General features: G+C 40.5%; 1 protein-coding gene across 2 annotated transcripts in view; it reads left to right on the top strand.

Annotated features, from left to right (window-relative positions):
* LOC126091842 (exportin-1) overlaps nucleotides 1-19,687 on the top strand; it is a 147,549-nt gene that overhangs the window by 115,614 nt on the left and 12,248 nt on the right. For both annotated transcript variants that reach the window (XM_049907097.1, XM_049907098.1), the window contains exons 15-18: nucleotides 17,288-17,473; nucleotides 17,580-17,828; nucleotides 17,919-18,044; nucleotides 18,154-18,280. In XM_049907097.1, coding sequence (XP_049763054.1) covers nucleotides 17,288-17,473; nucleotides 17,580-17,828; nucleotides 17,919-18,044; nucleotides 18,154-18,280 — 688 coding nt within the window. The remainder of the gene's footprint in view (nucleotides 1-17,287; nucleotides 17,474-17,579; nucleotides 17,829-17,918; nucleotides 18,045-18,153; nucleotides 18,281-19,687) is intronic.

Raw genomic sequence — 19,687 nt, 5'->3', positions numbered from 1 at the left:
ATCGTTTAACCATCTAGACTATAACAGAAGATGATAAAGTGCATAGTCCTGTCTTACAAAGGAGTGAAAACATATCAATAGCTCACTGCTTGTTTTTCCTAATTTTAATATTATATTGTCCATCCTGCTTAATATGTTCATTACTTTTTTGTTGACTTCAAAACCCAAAACATTGTTTCAGTAGCTTGTGATCTCCATTTTCTTCTTGCTTCTTTGCATCTGTTCCTGCAAGACTTACATCTACATCTATACTTGGCAAACCACTGTGAAGCGCATGGCAGAGGGTACGTCCTGTTGTATTAGGATTTCTTCCCATTTGATTCATGTATGGACCACAGGAAGAATAACCGTTTAAATGCCTCTGTGCGTGCTATAATTAATGTAATCTCGTCCTCACGATCCCTGCGAGAGTGATACATAGTGAGTTGCAGTATATTCCGAGAGTCACCAATTAAAACTTGTTCTTTAAACTTTGTAAGTAATCTTTCCCAGGATAGTGTACATCTGCCTTCGAGAGCCTGTCAGTTCAGTTTCTTCAGCAAGTCTGTGACACTTTCATACCGGTCAAACAGACCTGTGACCATTCTTGCTGCCTTTCTCTGTATAACATAATAGGTCTATTTCTGTGAAACATTTTATTTCAGATACATACATGTTATTGTCACCCTTAGTATACTCCCCTCCTCCGTCCCTTCAACAGTCCATGTGAATTTTCCATTGATTGAAGTAGTGCTGGAAGTCTTCCCCTGTGAGCTCCTTACTGACATGTTTCACTTTTTCTTTCGCTATTTCAGTGGGCTGAAATCTTGTTCTTTTTAATGCAGATTTGACCTTGCGGAGTAGGTAAATCACATAGTGCTAGGTCAGGCGAATAAGGTGGGTGGTCTAACACTGGGATACTGTACTTCGCTAGAAACCTCTTGACAGTCATGCAGTATGAGATGCTGCGTTGTCTTGATATGAAACCCATGACTTGTTCTTCCACAATTTTTGTGGTTTTTTTCCTTATTCTCTTATGGAGTTGAGGAAGAACCTGAAGGTAGTAATATTGATTAATAGTTTGACATTCAGGTGCTCAGTGAAGATATAAATTCCATGAATATTGAGGGGGAGGAGGAAGGAATGATCATCACTTTGAATCTTTACTTACTCATTTGAATTTGTTTTGCTCTCGATGAAGTTGGGCCTACGGTTTCGGCAGTTGATGAAATACTCAGCTGACAATCAGATAGAATCGTATTACCTACTTTTCAACATTGTCATCCATTTTTGATGTTGAAGGGCGTCCCAGGCACAAGTCATCTTTAAATTCCACTTGGCGATGTGGGAAATGTTTCAACCATTCAAAAACTTGCATACGTAATAATGGTCTTTACCATATACTTCTTTTAGTAACAGATAGGTTTCAGTAACAGTTTTTCCAAGTTTCATGGGAAACTTCATGCCAGTGTGTTGCTCTTATCATTTTTCTGGCAAAACAAAATAACAGGTCTTATTCAAATGAAGGCCACGTCCCCACTGATTTGGTCACGTCCCCACTGATTTGGTCACGTCCCCACTGATTTGGTCACGTCCCCACTGATTTGGTCACGTCCCCACTGATTTGGCCACGTCCCCACTGATTTGGCCACGTCCCCACTGATTTGGCCACGTCCCTACTGATTTGGCCACGTCCCCACTGATTTGGCCACGTCCCCACTGATTTGGCAACGTCCCCACTGATTTGGCCACGTCCCCACTGATTTGGCCACGTCCCCACTGATTTGGCCACGTCCCCACTGATTTGGCCACGTCCCCACTGATTTGGCCACGTCCCCACTGATTTGGCCACGTCCCCACTGATTTGGCCACGTCCCCACTGATTTGGCCACGTCCCCACTGATTTGGCCACGTCCCCACTGATTTGGCCACGTCCCCACTGATTTGGCCACGTCCCCACTGATTTGGCCACGTCCCCACTGATTTGGCCACGTCCCCACTGATTTGGCCACGTCCCCACTGATTTGGCCACGTCCCCACTGATTTGTCTACAGACACCAGATATTCTGCATTTGTCTGAGAGGGCTTCACACTTCACAGCTGTCGGTTGTTTATCTTTGATGCATGCGAACTTGCTGTGTGACAGCATCAGTCCCATTATTTTATAGCCACACCTTGAACTTTCGATATCCTCTGTTACATTTGGTACAAGTCCCACACACTTGAGCAACATTCTTCTAGAGTGGGTCACATGAATGATTTGTAAACAGTCTGCTTTGTAGACTGATTGAATTTCCCCAGTAATCTAATAATAAATCAAAGTCTACCACCTGCTTTACCCACGACTGAGCCTATGTGATCGTTCCATTTCACATCCCTGCTGAGGTATTTGTACGAGTTGGCCAATTCCAACTGTGTCTCATTGATGTCGTTATTATATGATACTACACTTTTTTGACTTGTGAAGAGCACAATTTTTGAACATTTAAAGCAAGTTACCAATCTTTGCACCACTTTGAAATCTTAAGATCTGACTGAATATTTATGCAGCTTTTTTCAAACAATATTATAGAAATCTGCATCATCTGCAAAAGTCTGAGGTTACTATTAATATTGTCATCAAGCCATCAAAACGACATGAAAAGCAGGGGTCCCTACACATTTACCTGGGGCACGTCTGAAGTTATTTCTACATGTGATGCTGACTTTCCATCCAAGATAACCTGCTATGGCCTCCCTACAGAAAATTCCTCAGTCCAGTCACAAATTTTTCTTTATGCAACATATGATCGAACTTTCGACAAAAAGTGTAAATGCGGTACTGAATCAAATGCTTTTTGGAGATCGAGAAATATTGCATCAATCTGATTGCCTTAACCCTAAGCTTTCATTATGCTGTGTGAGAAAAGTGTAATTTGGGTTTCACATAATAGATGCTTTTGGAATCCATGTCAGTTGGCATGGAGAAAGTCATTATGTTCAAAATACCTCATTATGTTCAAGCTCAGAATGTGTTCCAAGATCATACAACAAATCGATGTCAAGGATATTGGATGGTAGTTTTGTAGATTAGTTCTACAACCTTCTTATAAACAAGTGTGACCTATGCTTTCTTCAAACTCTGGGCACAGTTTTTTATGCAAGAGATCTACAATATATTATAGTTAGAACGTGGGGTAACTTAGCCGCAAATTCAGTATAGAATATGATAGGGTTTCTGTTGGACCCTGGAGCTCTGTTCAGTTTTAACAGGTTTCAGCTGTTCCTCAGTGCCATTGATAGTAATATCTATTTCAGTCATATTTTCAGTGGAAAGAGGATTAAATTGGGGCAATCCTCCTGGATTTTCCTTTGTAAAGGAACACTTGAAAACAGAGTTAAGCATTTCAGCTTTTGCTTTGTTACCATCAGTTTCAGTTCCTGTCACATTCTTGAGTTAATGAAGACTAACTTTGTTGCCACTAACAGCCTTAACATACGACAGAATTTCTTTGAGTTTTGTAAAAGGTCACTTGATGGTATTTTGCTATGGTAGTCATTGAAGATTTCACACATTGCTCTCTTGACAGCCAAACGTGTTTCATTCAGCAACTCTCTTTATAACCCTGTGCTTCATTTCACACCTATTATGCAGTAGCCTCTTGTTTCTTTAGAAGTTTCTTTACAGTGTGACTGTATACCATGGAGGGTGTCACCCAGAACAAATCATTCTACTGGCTACATATCTGTCCAGTGCATTGTGAACTATTCTTTATAATTTGAGCCATAGTTCCTCTATGTGATCTTGGCCCGTGCTGAAAGTTTCAAGTTCCTCTTTGATATATGACAGTACTGCTGTTATATTTTACTGTATTGAACTTATACAAGGGAGGATTGGAAATTAAAAAACATTAATTTTTTTCTCCTGTGATATTGCAGCTGGAACATGAAAATTTCGTGACAATGTAGTTTGAAGTTTGCACTGCGGAGGGTATTTTGTATTTATGTGCATCTCTAGCGAGAGAAGCCTGAACTACAAAACAAACACGGGACGCATGTTACTGTTGCCAACTTTTGAAGAACAGTGAAGTGTTGTTCAATATTTGTGGGCCAAAGGATGTGAACTGAATGAAATTCACAGGGACATGCGTGGTATGTATGGGGATGACTGTATGGACTGTAGCTATCTCTCTGGGTGTTGTGCACTCTTCTAAGAGAACTGTGTGAACCTTAGTGATATGCCACACTCCTGGTGGCCAGTAGCGGCTGCAACCCCGCATAATGTCAAGGCGGTTGAGGCAGCAATTTTGAATGACTGGCATGTGCAGGTACGAATCTTACTGTAGTAGTTCAACATTTCCTATGGTGCTGTGTATGATACTGTTCATGACATGTTGAAATTCTGTAAAGTTAATGCTTGCTGGCTGCCAAAGACCCAACAGACAACCACATGGGCCAGCGAATGACGACAAGCTTGGATCACTTAACACCTTACCCTACAGAAGGTAATGACTTCCTGGAAAGTATCATCACTGGTGGTGAGTTGTGGGCATACCACTACACGTCTGAAACCAAAGAGGCCATTATGAAGTGGTAACAGTCTGGTTCCCCAGTACGAAAAGAATTTCAGAGTTACTCATTTTGCCATGGAAGTGCTTGCGACAGTGTTCTGGGATATGCATGGTGTGTTATTGGTCAACTTTGCAACCACTGAGAATGCTGGAGCCTACATTAAAACTTCAGTCAAGTTGTGTCATGCCTTTTGTGACAAACACCATAACATTAATGCTGACAGTGTCAAACTTCATCACAATGCTCGTCTCCATGTGTGTGTTCCTGTTCATGAGAAAATCACCAGATTTGGGTGGGAGTTGCTCCAGCATCCATCATACAGTCAAGATCTTGCACCGTCGGACTTTCATGTTTGGTCCCATGAAGAAACTCCTGGCCAGCCAGAGCTTTGTGGTAGATGTGGAAGTGAAATAAGCAATCCACAGGTGGCTACATTTCAATCAAATGGACTTCTATGAACGGGGCATATTGAAACTGGTACCGCGGTGGGAGAAATGTGTTGAGAACATTCGTGATGATGTAGAAAAGTATGTAAAAGATGTAAGTTCATTTGTGATTTTATTTTGTTACGTATTAAACTTTTTGTTAAAAAAATTGTGCGTTAACTTTCTGACCTTCCCCCGCATAACTTTCTGTTTCTTCTAGTTGTCCTTTGTACGTTGGTAATCATTGTTGCCACAACCACATCATGGGCACTGATATCAGTTTTGATGTGGACATCCTTGGATCCAATATACTTCTATCATGAATGGAGTTCTGAACTATCTGTTCTAGGTTGTTTTTTGTGAAGCCATTAATTTGTCATAGGATGCTATGTCATGCTCACAACTAATATAACTTCGTCAGTTGTCTTGGACTGATGTATTGTAACACCTTTGTCACATTCAGCACATTCATCAAAGCCAAGATAGCCAATGTTGTCATCTTGCCCCATTATTTGCTGCCATTGTTCAGCTGCAGTGGCTTAGTTTTCTGGCATGTTGTCTTTTGTAAACATGCATTGAAAGCCAGCCTTATTGAAGCAGTTTGAGATTGTGCATTCTTGCACAGAATCCCAAGCACTTGGTACAAAGCGGCATAGTGTCAAAGATTGTGACATTTCTCATCCTAGTAGAAGACACAAAAGCTATCCTGTGCTTTTGTTTGGATGACTTGGTCAAGTGGGTGAAGGTGGCAATGCATTTGGGGGGGGAAAACACTATGTTTATATTCTGCACACAATGTATCTTGGGGATGCGCTGCACACTGGTCAATAAACAGAGGATTTTCCTATTTCCAACACCAAACCTTGCATCCCAGGCATGCAAGAATTATTAGAGTATAGCTGTTGTTACACATGCATTCGCATTAGATGTATACTTACATGGAAATGACAGCACATTTTAAAGCATCATGTACTCTTTGCATTCCCAGTTATTAGTGGCACCAACTATCCTGGTCCACTTTCACTGCAATATAATGAAACAGTTAGCATCTTTTTACGTTTTTTCCCCTCTGATCTTGAGGTTTTATCAGACAAAAGGTGAAAAAATAAGTCCATTTCATCTCCATTAAAAACATCATTGGGACTGTAATTTCTGTGAGTGATGGAAAAGTATTTTTCCATGATTGAACTGTGTCAGTGTTTACGCTTCCAGCATTAACTCGAATGCATTTACACATTAAATTGTGTCTGGTCTTGAACATTTAGATCCAATCATTGTCTGCTTTGAAATTTGTAAGGGATTTTGTTTTAAGAAATGTAAAAATAGACAAACAGTTCGGGTTGAGAGGGAGGACATTGTAGCATGCCGTGCACACCTTCTTACACTACTGACCATTAAAATTGCTACACCAAGAAGAAATGCAGATGATAAACGGGTATTCATTGGACAAATATATTATACTAGAACTGACATGTGATTACATTTTCACGCAATTTAGGTGCATAGATCCTGAGAAATCAGTACCCAGAACAACCACCTCTGGCTGTAATAACGGCCTTGATACGCGTGGGCATTGAGTCAAACAGAGCTTGGATGGCGTGTATAGGTACAGCTGCCCATGCTGCTTCAACACGATACCACAGTTCATCAAAAGTGGTTATTGGCGTAGAGTGACGAGACAGTTGCATGACCACCATTGACCAGACGTTTTCAGTTGGTGAGAGATCTGGAGAATGTGCTGGCCAGGTCAGCAGTCGAACAATTGCTGTATCCAGAAAGCCCCCGTACAGGAACTGCAACATGCAGTCCGGCATTATCCTGCTGAAAGGTAGGGTTTCGCAGGGATCGAATGAAGGGTAGAGCCACGGGTCACAACACATTGAAATGTAACGTCCACTGTTCAAAGTGCCATCAATACGAACAAGAGGTGGCCGAGACGTGTAACCAGTGGCACCCCATACCATCGCGCCGAGTGATTCGCCAGTATGGTAGTGATGATTACACGCTTCTAATGTGCGTTCGCCGCAATGTCGCCAAACACATGTGACCATCATGATGCTGTAAACAGAACCCGCATTCATCCGAAAAAATGACGTTTTGCCATTCGTGCACCCAGGTTCGTCGTTGAGTACATCATCACAGGCACTCCTGTCTGTGATGCAGCGTCAAGGGTAACCGCAGTCATGGTCTCCGAGCTGATAGTCCACGCTGCTGCAAACATCGTCGAACTGTTCGTGCAGACGGTTGTCATCTTGCAAACGTCCTCATCTGTTGACTCAGGGATTGAGACGTGGCTGCATGATCCATTACAGCCATGCGGATAAGATGCCTGTCATCTCACCTGCTAGTGATACGAGGCCATTGGGATCCAGCACGGCGTTCCGTGTTACCCTCCTGAACCCACCGATTCCATATTCTGCTAACAGTCATTGGATCTCAACCAACGTGAGCAGCAATGTCGCAATACGATAAACTGCAATCGCGATAGGCTGCAATCTGTCCTTTATCAAAGTCAGAAACGTTATGGTACGCATTTCTCCTCCTTACACGAGGCATCACAACGTTTCACCAGGCAACGCCAGTCAACTGCTGTTTGTGTATGAGAAATCGGTTGGAAACTTTCATCATGTCAGCACGTTGTAGGTGTCGCCACCGGTGCCAACCTTGTGTGAATGCTCTGAAAAGCTAATCATTTGCATATCACAGCATCTTTTTCCTGTCGGTTAAATTTCGCTTCTGTATTACATCATCTTCGTGGTGTAGCAAGTTTAATGGCCAGTAGTGTAGAATTTTGAGAGAAAATGATAAAAGTGCAAAGAAACCTGTCATGTATACTGGTGAAACATTGGTGCATACACACAATACTATCAGTAAATGTTGGCAGCAAAATGACGTACAAAATGTGTGGTAAAATGAATGTTCTGGACAAAGAGCAATAGTAGTTCATGTGGCAGGAGAAATGGGGTTCGGTAAGGGTGCAGAGCTCATCTTTGATTCAAGATCAACATCGCAAGATTATCACAATGAAATGAACAGTGAAAATTATACAAAATGGTTGCAAGAGCACTTCATACCAAATATTCTAGGTGTAAGTATTGTGGTATTAAAGTACCTAACACATCTTCTCATAAAGGAGATATGCGATCATAGCTGACAAAGCATAAAATTCTGTCGGGTGCGGATTTAACATGCAGCGAGCTTTTGGAAGTGTGAAACTTTACAAACCTTAACCAGAATATACAGTAGACAGAGTACTAAAAGAACGTGGGAAAGGTATTAGTGTTAAGCCTTCCACCCTACAGCTGTGATCTGAAACCCATCAAACTTATCTGGAATTTAATGAAACAAGAAGTTTCAGCGAATAATGTCAGCAGCCTTACCCTTTCCCTACTTCAACAAATGACTACAGTGGCAATACAGAGCATTGCGAAAGATGACTGTAAGGAGGTGTGTGATAAAGTGAAAACTATTATGGGCGTATACTGGCGCAGACGTGCTGATGGGCAAAGCTATTGAGAGCGTAATTATTCATCTTCAACCAGTGACAGTGAAATTTTGTCGCATGGTTCTGAGGGTATATTGGATGAGCTGACTCAGACTCAACAGAGAGAACTGCTTCGAACATCAGCAACAGCTCTACCGAGTCTGTAGATATGTGCAGTAGAGCTAGGTGTTCAGCCTTTATATATGGATTAAAGGTTGTTGAAAACATTGTATTAAATTTTTTCACTAGGCCATATTTTTTGTTCTTCCTTTTTTCATTTGGAATCCTTGTGTATGTGATTTTAATAATTTTTTTAAAAATCCAGATTAATGTTTAAATGTTTGAAAATCCTGATATATTGATCAAAAAACAAAAGTAGAATAGTGTGTTTCTGTTAGTTGTGCAATGCAGTCAAAAATATATTTTTCGCTACGAGATTTAATAATACAGTGATCAAATTAAAAAAATGTTACAGCACCTGAAAAGACAACCTACAACCTCTTGCACAGTAAATAGAAGTGTTGTCCACTGCACTACTTCAGCTGACAGTATGTACTCCCTATTTTAATGGAATAGGCCTTCACGCGAAATTCCGATTTCCCCTCCCCTGCCCCCATCCATTACTTGCAAACAACGGCCCACTAGAATGAATCATTCCAGGATGTGATACCTGGGTTCCTACCCTACACCACTGTATATATAGTTTCAAAAGATCAACACCCCGCCCCCCCTCCAGTGGGGACCGATCTTCGTTAGCATTATTAGATCGTACACCAAAATTTCTGTTTCCTTTTCATTCCTTATGCTTTCCTGCAGAATAATATATTAACAGCAAACTTATTTTTATTTGCTGCACGACCGACTCCAGTTATTAGATCCAAAAGCAACGGTTTCACTTTAATTTTGCATGATTCTCTGCAGATGAATGTGTTAATAGCAAATATAGCACGCGTTGGCTTCAGTTATATATTATAATACAAATTTTTTTACATGTAGAAGAATATATTAAAACCGAGTGTACCATTGTCTCCTAAACACATGCACAGCTGCATTGTAGTCCATAAAACAACAGTTTCATGTTATTGTTGTTAATTTCAATTGTTTTTCTATACAAGAATGTGTGTGTTTGTTTTATCTGCTGGACATATACCAAGTACAGTTCGCAAACCATGTTACATTTTCATTGAGCGCAGTTATACTGTTCGTGCATCATCCGAAACTACCAATAGTAGCATACGACAACAGGTCGCAGCAGGCCCAGCTAAAACAGCAATTGTAAACGGAATGGGTAATACCTATGTATGACCACAATTCATTGCCTAAAGCTACAACAACAAAAACATTTATATTATTTTTTGCTATTGCAATACGCATTCAACCACATTCCTATGTTTTGTGAAGTGAAACTCCCCTTTTTTTCTCAGTAAATTTTTGTAGGCTGAGAAAGATCTTTGTGCAGCACAAGAGGTCAGTTGTGCATGTTTCATCAACTCAATTGCCTATAGCTCCCAATACAATCCACCTTCAATCTTCTTTCCCTGAATAATTGTGGTGGATAATTTCGTCACTGTACTGGGGTAGAATTTTGTCGTTGTTACTCTTGCTTTTAACATAGAGGCAGCAATGACTGTCACCAACAGCAAAAATTTGACTTCCCTATCTTCTCCTGGTCATAGGATACATAGGACAGTCCTGATTCCGGGCTGCAGTACTTTGATTTGTCTTTCCATTTCTTTCCACAGGAGTAGGTGAAGTTTTCCTGGTGCTTGGGAATCTGAGTTCTCCACTTCAGCATTTGCTATATATCTGCTACAGCTGTCAGTGGTCTTGTCAGCTGAAAGCCAAATGTAGTCTCAAATGTATGTTTCAGTGTCGACTAACCTGTTATACTGCAGCCACTGATACTCTCCAGGAATCCCTTAAAAGTAGGGTTCTTTAGCATGTTCCATGGCCAACACTAAAACCTCACTCAAGTTTAGATTAAAGCTGTCCACTGCATTTGTTATCGCGGAGGAAATTAATGGTTGTATCTGTTGTCTGTTTTTCTCTCTATTGTATTAAGAGTTGTAAGTCAAGGAAAATTTATTTTTTTAGATTCGGGGAATCAATACCAAAAGAAAAGTGTGAACAGTGCTGTGTTACACCCTATTTGATCTTCTTTAGTTCTCTTCCAGCTCCTCTAAACTATCTTTGTTTTACAGATCTACATCTACAGCGTTACTCTGCAGTTGACACTTACGTGCCTGGCTGAGGGTTCATCAAACTATTTTCATACTACTTCTCTACCATTCAACTCTCAAATAGTGCATGGGAAAAAGGAACACCCAAATCTTTCTGTTCGAGCTCTGATTTCTCGTATTTTAATATGATGATCATTTCTCCCTATGTAGGTGGGTGTCAACAAAATATTTTCGCATCCGGAAGAGAAAGTTGGTGAATGAAATTTTGGAAATAGATTGTCCCGCAAAGAAAACCACCTTTGTTTCAGTGACAGCCACCCCAACTTGTGTATCATATCAGTGGCACTCTCACCCCTGTTGTGCGATAAAGTATTAGAAATAGTTAGCCAAATTTTGTGTAACAAGATGCAGGTGCAGATTTAGTTATGGGTGGCCAACTGTCTGAAGCCATTGCCCTATCTACATCTGCATTTATATTTGCATCTGCATCTATACTCTGAAAACCACCATGAGATGCATGGCAGAGGGTACATCCCATTGCACCACTCATTCAGGTATCTTCCTTTCCATTCATGTTTGGAGCACGGGAGAATGATTGTTTCAATGCCTCTGTGCGTACAGTAATTGTTCTGATCTTATCCTCGTGATCCCTAAGTGAGCAATACATCGGGGTTTGTAGTATATTCCTAGAGTCAGAATTTAAAGTCTGTTCTTGGAAGTTTGTTAATAGACTTTCTCGAGATACTCATTGATATGGTACTGCTTTTTTTGATCCTGAAATTCTTTCACTTGGTCTGGAACACCGAGGTAGGATCTCGGCCGAGGCAGCAGGGCCTCCAGAAATCCTACCCATAGTGTACTTAGCTGCCAGGGCCTGCAGAATTTTGCACAATACTTCAGCAGTGCTGAACCTTAGAAAAGTTTTAGGCCTAAATGCTTCTAAATTTCAAAGGCCAAGGTCAGAATGACCAGTTTGCTTACAGGTCACATTCAGGCAGGGGCTTAAAGTCTCCAGTCATAATCTCAGTATCATGATTCAGCAGTGTCAGTCCCTTTGACACCCATAGTACATTTAGTCTAGGGAGTGAGAGTTACCACATTACTGTACAGGTTGCTGGGCTGCCCATACGTATTTGTTCCCCGTAAGCCAGTTGATCGAAGTTGTAGGGCTACGTATATTAAAAACACCGCAGTGTGAAATTCTGGATTGGTTGTTGGAATCCACCCAGTTGGCTCTCTTAATCTTCACTAAGATGTAATTAATAACTCTTCTTTTCTTGGTTGAGCCACCTTTTTCATTTATGATAAAAGGTATAATAAACTGTGGAGTGAGAGGGTACATGAAAGTGGTAATGGTGTTCAAATAGTGTGCTTTTTTTTTCAGTAGTAAATTAGAAAACTGATTTCAGGGTTATTTTAGCCTTACTGTTTTCAACAATATTTTGAAAAGTATAGATTGCTGCTCCCTGTAGAGATGACACATTTGGTTGCAGACAGGCACAATGAAAAAGTATTACACGCTGAGCTTTTGGCCAAAGCGTTTTCTCAGAAATGAAAATACACACACATTTACACAACAGGCACACCCCATGCACCCATAACCACTGTCTCTGGCTGCAATGCGACTGTTGCATTGGACAAAAGCAGCAATCTGGAGTGGGGTAGAGAAGAGGACAGTTTGCCAAGATGGCAGTAGGATGTCAGCAGCTGGGTTACTTCCGGGGGTGGTGTCTGGAATCTGATTTGCAGTGACCACATGGTGGAAGGCCTCTGCCAATTGTCTGACTCCTCCAATAATAAACTCTTGACAGTGTGATGTTATCCTAGAAGTCCAACATAACTTCCAAACTCTGCAAGAAGCCTTAGGTGCTTCCCAGGACCTCTCTCCCTTGAATCCATTTGCATCCTCACCCCTATGAAACCCTGCACACCCATTTTCTACATGCTCCCCAAAATACACAAACCCCAAAATCTTGGACACCCTATTGTAATTTGTTATTGTGCCCCCACCCATTTCCATTGAAAAGGATTTCAGCTCTCATTGACCAACACTTCCAATCAGTTATTCAAGTTCTAGCCTCCCACATCAAAGATACCAACTACTTCCTTCACCATCCCTACCCCTTTATCTCCTGGATCTGTACTCGTCACTGTTGAGCCAATTGCTATACACCAACATCCCTCATGTCCATTGTCTTTCTGCTGTGAACTACACCTTTCCCAATGTCCTTCAGACTCCAAACCCACTACCTCATTTCTCATACAGCTTACTAACTTTGCCCTAACACACAACTACGTCTCCTTTGAAGGGGAGGTATAGAAACAAATCCATGGCACAGCCATGAGCACCCACAGGGCAACTTCGTGTGCCGACCTATTTGTGGGCCATCTAGAGAAAACTTACCTAACCTCCCAAAATGCCAGACACCTGTTCTGGTTTTGAGTTCATCGAACTGGACGCATGGTCAAGATACCCTGCTCTCATTCCTTCACAACGTCAACACCTTCTCTCCCATCTGTTTCACGTGGTCCTCCTCAACCCAGCATTCCTCCTTCCTTGACGGTGACCTCTTCCTCGCTAATGGCTCCATCCACACTGCTTTCCACATTAAGCACACAAACCACCAACAGTACCTGCATTGTGACATCTAGCATCCCTTCCATGCCAAAAAATTCCTCCTCGACAGACTGGCCACATGGGGACGGTGTATCTGCAGTGACTGGAGCTCCATTGCCCAGTCTGTTGTAGGTCTCACCGAGGCCTTCACAGAAAGGCACTATCCTCCAGACCTAGTCCAGACCATGCCACATCCCCAATCCTCCCACCAACCCCAGGGAGCAGCTACAAAGGAGTGTCCCCTTCGCCACTCAATACCATTCCAAACTAGAACAACTGAACCATATTGTTTGCCAGGGCTGTCCTTTATCGTGCCCTGAAATAAGGGAACTCCTACCCAAGGTTCTTACCACCCCTCCTAAAGTGGTATTTTGTTGCCCACTCAACTTCCACAACATCCTAGTCCATCACCAAGCCGCTCCCAGTCCCAACCCCTTTCCACGGGGATTGTATCCCTGTGGATGTCCCAGATGCACCCACTCAGCATTTGCTATTCTGTTCCTGTCACAGGCTTATCCTACCCTGTCAAAAGCTGGGCCACTTGTGAAAGCAACCATGTCATATACCAGCTCTGCTGCAATCATTGCACAGCTTTTTATATTGGTATGACTACTTACTAGCTGTCCATTAGGATGAATGGCCACCACGGAATTGTGTAGGGAGAGCGAAGTGGACTACCCTGTGACACAACTTGCAGCTGAACACTTCTTTATTTTAATGGTTGCTTCACAACTCAAACCATCAGGCTTCTTCACCACCAGCTTTTCTGAACTGCACAGATGGGATTTGTCCTTACAATTCATTCTTTGCTTCTGAAATTCTCTCTGCCTCAATCTACAGCAACCTATTGTCCCCACATCCTCCACCCAACAGTTCCTGTCCCCTCTTACCCCCAACCAATTCTCATTCCCTCACCATCATTGTGCGTTGCTCTTTGCCAATGCACCCACCAGTGTTTTCCCCTTCCCTGCTTCTGTCCTTTTCCTCTCTTGCCACTCTCTTCCCCCCCCCCCCCCCCCAGCCTTTCCACCTGTGCAAAAATGCATTATCCATAAGGCTACATAAGTTATTGTTGTAGACTAATGACTTCAACTGGCTGGCAGAAAGTAGTTCATGGGGTAAAGATCAGGTGGCCCTAATGCCACTGAATGTGGTTGTCACAGTCAGCCTACAAATCTTACCATTCCTTGCTTGAATGATGTGTCACAGCAGGGCCATGATGCAGTGGCACACCATTCATTTTGATACACATTTGTTGACATGCTAGCAGTGTAGACCGTCTCAAATGCTTTTCAGTGATGGAGGTATTGCTATGGAAAGATTTCAGTCCTTCAGCAGTAGGACAGGCAGTTCAGCATTTGTAGAAGCTGAGATGATTTGCTCTATTTGCAAGTTATCACACACCTATATGTTGATTTATGAGGATGAGCCAGAAATTAATCCCCCCTCCCCATCATTAAGTTGGTAATATAGTAATCATGAGTTTGGTGCAGTTCCACAAACCACCTACAGCTTACGGCAGCACTGTATAAGTTTTTTGACATACGTAAAGGATCAACTTCTGTAATTGAATGCTTACTGCAGAAGTTGAAATGTCCTGTTGCCTTAGTGAATGGCTGCAGAAGGCAGCTGTGGGCATCAATACCGTTATATAGTAGGTTTGTGACTGTAGAGAAAGTGAAGTGGCAGTTGGCTGATGCGACACAGAGTGGCCAACCAGCAACTGAAGTGAAGTGACTACACACATCATCCTTCTGTTGACCGATGATTCGGTCTGACTACTGGCTCACAACACATGAATTTTGTTACCAGTTATCTTTTGGAAATGCGGAGTAATAGACATTGTTGTATAACTGGGCTATGCAAAGATTTGTGGATACTGGGTACTGAAGATGTTGACCAATCAGAATAAAGGGCCAAACGAAACAACTGCATCCAGTCCCTTGCACCATCAGATTTCCATCTGTTTGGCCCACTCAAAGGAGCTTGTTGGGGGCAACCACTTTGAAGATAAAGAGATATTGGAAAAACTCTGTGTACCAGTGGCTGAAGAAACAGGATGATGATTTATACTGCATAGGTAAACGTGTGTGTTTCAAGGTGGAAAAGAACTGTGGACAAATATGTTGGCTATTTTGAGAAGTGACAAATTGGCTGTGAATATTGTAGCTCTTCTACAATGATGTGCCATGTACTTTTCTTGAAAAGTAAAAAAAGTAAAAATAGGAGGCATTACCATCTCACTGATCTTTGGAGCTAGGCACACAAATAATATTAATAATAATAATGATAATAATAACAATAATAATAATTTTAAAAACCTTCTAATTCTGGGAAAGGTTTTATGCTGAAATAAAATGATTAGTTTCACTAAGTGAACTGAGGTACTACATAGAATTCACAGTGGTAATCTGAAAACAGTGCCACCTGTATTGATGCAAGCAGCTGACTCTCTGTAAGGATAATCCATTCTGCCTTCACACTTCATCAGAAATTGCACAGTGTTGAAATCTCTCATTCTTGATAGTAATAGATTTCACCATTTGGAAGGGCACATTATGCTTGGATGTGTCAATTAATGTGTTGTATACAGTTGAATATGTGTTACATATGTTACAGATGCTTCACCATTTGCAGCCTCTGAGTTGCTATGACCAAGTTGATATTTAATAGTAATTGCTTGTGTAAGTTACCAGATATGTGGCTCCATATTTAGAAAAGCTGTTAACATGATGTCTTCTGTGTTGAAGCAACCATCAATCAATTGTTCAGAATGCATTTTATTTATCTGCTGTGTTTGGACAGTACACTTGTCCCAGTTCCTGGTCATTAGTGGTTTTGGAATTCATCTCTTCCATTTAATTTCCTTGGTGTCTTTGTCCTTTTAAGTTCTTGAGCTGCTGATAAAAAAGAGTATGAAATTTTCACACACATTGTTCAGTTACTCTAATAGTAATTAAATATTTTTGCCACACTTGTAAATATTTGTTATGTAAGGTATGCACAGTGATCAGCAATCCATATCTGGTTATTATGTTTTGTATGTGCTGAATAATAAGTGATTTAAAATTAAAAGTTCTCTTAAAATGCATTTTTATTGAGGTTTCAACATTGATGTAGAGTTTAGTAACCAAACCATGTATGGTAACAAGTAATGTCATTTCTCAATGTCAGTGTAGAATGTTCTTTCGTCATTATCTTTCATTGTCTAGTAGCTTCATGTTTGAAATACACAACCCATGAAGTAAATAGTACATTAATAACCTCGTCCCCCTGCCCCATCTCTCCCAAGGCTTACTGGGATCAGCTTGTCAGTAAACTTGCGAAGTTTGTTGTAAGAATGAGTCACAGTTTGAAAATATTTATAATATTATGAGAAGGAAACTTGCTACTCACCATATAGCAGAGATACTGAGTCGCAGATAGGCACAACAAATTCAAGCTTTTCGGACGTTAAGGCCTTCATCAACAATACACACACACACATGTTGTCAAAGCCCTTAACGGCTGAAAGCTGTAATTGTGAAATTCTTTTTGTTGTACCTCTCTGCGACTCAGCATCGCCACTATATGGTAACAACTTTCCTTCTCATAATATAGTTACAGTCCATCCTGGATTTTCCAGAGTTTGAAAATATTAGTTAGATTCATGAATATAACACTGGAGGAAGAAATGGATTTAACCATCAACAGCTTAATATTACTTTTACTTTAAAAAGGGAAGGGGAGATGCAAATTACCAGCCATTAAAATCTTTCTCTCTCTGGCTGTTGAAATGATTTTGAAAACAGGGTTAAATTAGCTGTGTTTGACAATATGTTTCACTCCAATTGACAATATGTTTCACTCCAAAGGTGAGTGAGTAGATACTGTGTGTTTGAATTACACTTATTACAGTTTATTGTAGCCCAGCTTAAAGTAAATGCCAATTATATAGCTGTATTTTCCATAAGAAAATATACATCTGTTGGCACTTTCTACATTAGTGACTACTGGCACATAAGAGCCACAGAACAGACAAATAATTGAATATTACTTTTTAATTCCACAGCTGGGCCGTATTTACTTGGACATGCTTAATGTTTACAAAGTGATGAGTGAGAACATAAGTGCAGCTATAGCAGTGCATGGGGAAAGTGTAACAAAGCAACCTCTGATAAAGAGCATGAGGGTAGTGAAAAAGGAAACACTGAAACTAATTTCAGACTGGATCAGCAGGTCAAATGACCATACTATGGTGAGTGGAGATAAGTGACCAGATTCAGTCAAAAATAACTTTAATTAGTCTAATACAGTCAAATGCTAGTAACAATTTATCACCAATATGTTGATTCATCATCCAGGTTCTTGAAAACTTCATTCCTCATTTGCTTGATGCTGTGTTGTTGGATTACCAACGAACAGCTGTACCATCTGCAAGAGAACCTGAGGTACTGAGTGCAATGGCCACCATTGTCAATAAATTGGAAGGCCATATTACAAGTGAAGTTCCAAAAATATTTGACGCTGTATTTGAATGTACGCTGGAAATGATCAACAAAGACTTTGAAGAGTATCCAGAACATAGGACAAATTTTTTCCTGCTGTTGCAAGTAAGATACTGAAAAATTACAACTCATTTAACTCTTCCTTTTGTGTATCCCTGTTACTATTCAACTGACTGATTTTTCCAATGGTTGCAGGCTGTAAATAATCACTGCTTTCCAGCTTTCCTGAGTATACCACCTGCTCAGTTTAAATTGGTGTTAGATTCAATAATTTGGGCATTCAAGCATACCATGAGGAATGTTGCTGACACAGGACTGCAGGTCAGTTATCAGTCAGTATTTGACAGTTTCTGGTGATGTTAATTACGTATTTACAAATTTAAAAAAGAAGTAAATATAAATCTTATGACAAATGTGAGTTTTGTTACAGATCTTATATCAGTTACTTCAAAATGTGGAGCAGCATGACCAAGCAGCACAGAGCTTCTACCAGACATATTTCACTGATATTCTACAGCACATTTTTTCAGTAGTAACTGACACATCACATGCTGCAGGTAATCAGACAAAACATATTGCATGCAGGGAAACATGGCACAGGCCAACGAAAAAATTTTTGAAAAACTTTTTTTTACTTTGATAGCTGATTTTTTATGAGCTGAATCCAAGTCTAGCCTTAGTTTTTTTGTATCACCTATAGTTTTTGAGTAGTGTTGTTTTTATTATATAGAATAAAAATCCTCTGCTATACAGTAATCAGGAAAATTAACGAAACACTTTGTTAAACACACAAGCATGGTTTGTATTTACAGTGAGCTACTTAAAACAATGATATGTGTTAATAGAGGCTTCACTTGCCAGCTGGAATTGGTTTGTATTTTCTTTCTCCTTTTTCTTTGAAGTTTCTTGTGTAGCTTTCTCTACAATGAGTCGCTTGCTGAACTTCTCAGTGAAGTAACCAACAGTAGTTGCCCATCATGTTGGTGCTCCAGTGGCCTTGGTAGTGTTTTTCCATCACTTTAATGTCCTGGTGGAAACGCTCTCCTTGCTCCTCACTAACATCTCCCATATTGCCCGGGAAGTAATCAAAGTGACTGTTCAAAAAGTGAACTTTCAGGCTCATTAAATATCCTAAACTTCTAAACTTCTTTAACATTGTAGCTATAATAGAAAAATATTCTGGGTCTTTTTGATGTACTAAGAACTTGTAATGTCTTGCTTGAATGATACCCATGCTTCTTTCTCATTTAAAGTCATTGTGGATTCGAAGTTACCATCAGATATTAATTTTCTAATGTCAGGTCCGACAAAGACGCCTTCTTTTAGTTTAGCTTCTGAAAGGTGTGCTTCTGAAAGGTGTGGAAACTTTTGCCAGAGATACTTAAAACATGGTCCATGTTTAGGCAAAGCCATTACAAACTGTTTCATTAGGCCTAACTTTATATGTAGAGGTGGTAGGAGTACTTTTTTTGGATCCACAAGGTTTTTGCATAGAATGTTCTTATCACCAGGTTTTAAAGACTCCTTCATAGGCCAATTCTTTCTGCACCAGTGTTGATGCGTAGCTCTACTATCCTATTCATGCAAGAAACGTGGAAATTTGGTAAAGCCACCTTGCTGACCAAGGAGCATGCACATTACTTTTAGATCGCCACATATCATCCAACCATGAGCAGAATAGCCTATTTTATTTAGCACTATTTCTAGGTTTTCATAGCTGTCTTTCATATATACAGAATGTCCAACAGTTATAGATGCATACATGTTACCATTGTGTAATAAAACAGCCTTTAAACTAGTTTTGGATGAATGTATAAACAGCCTCCAGTCTTCCTTTTTGTATTCAATTCCAAACTCATTCATCAGACTTGGAATGTCTGAGCAGTACACTAAATCATCTTCTCGTTGAAAAAACTTGTAAAATTGCTGCTCTCTTTTTCTATACGTGTATATGCTGGTTCCAA

This window comes from Schistocerca cancellata, chromosome 7, assembly GCF_023864275.1.
Source record: "Schistocerca cancellata isolate TAMUIC-IGC-003103 chromosome 7, iqSchCanc2.1, whole genome shotgun sequence".
NCBI lineage: Eukaryota > Metazoa > Arthropoda > Insecta > Orthoptera > Acrididae > Schistocerca > Schistocerca cancellata.
Note: the sequence above shows the minus strand (reverse complement) of the source record. Positions and strands in the feature narration are given on the sequence as shown.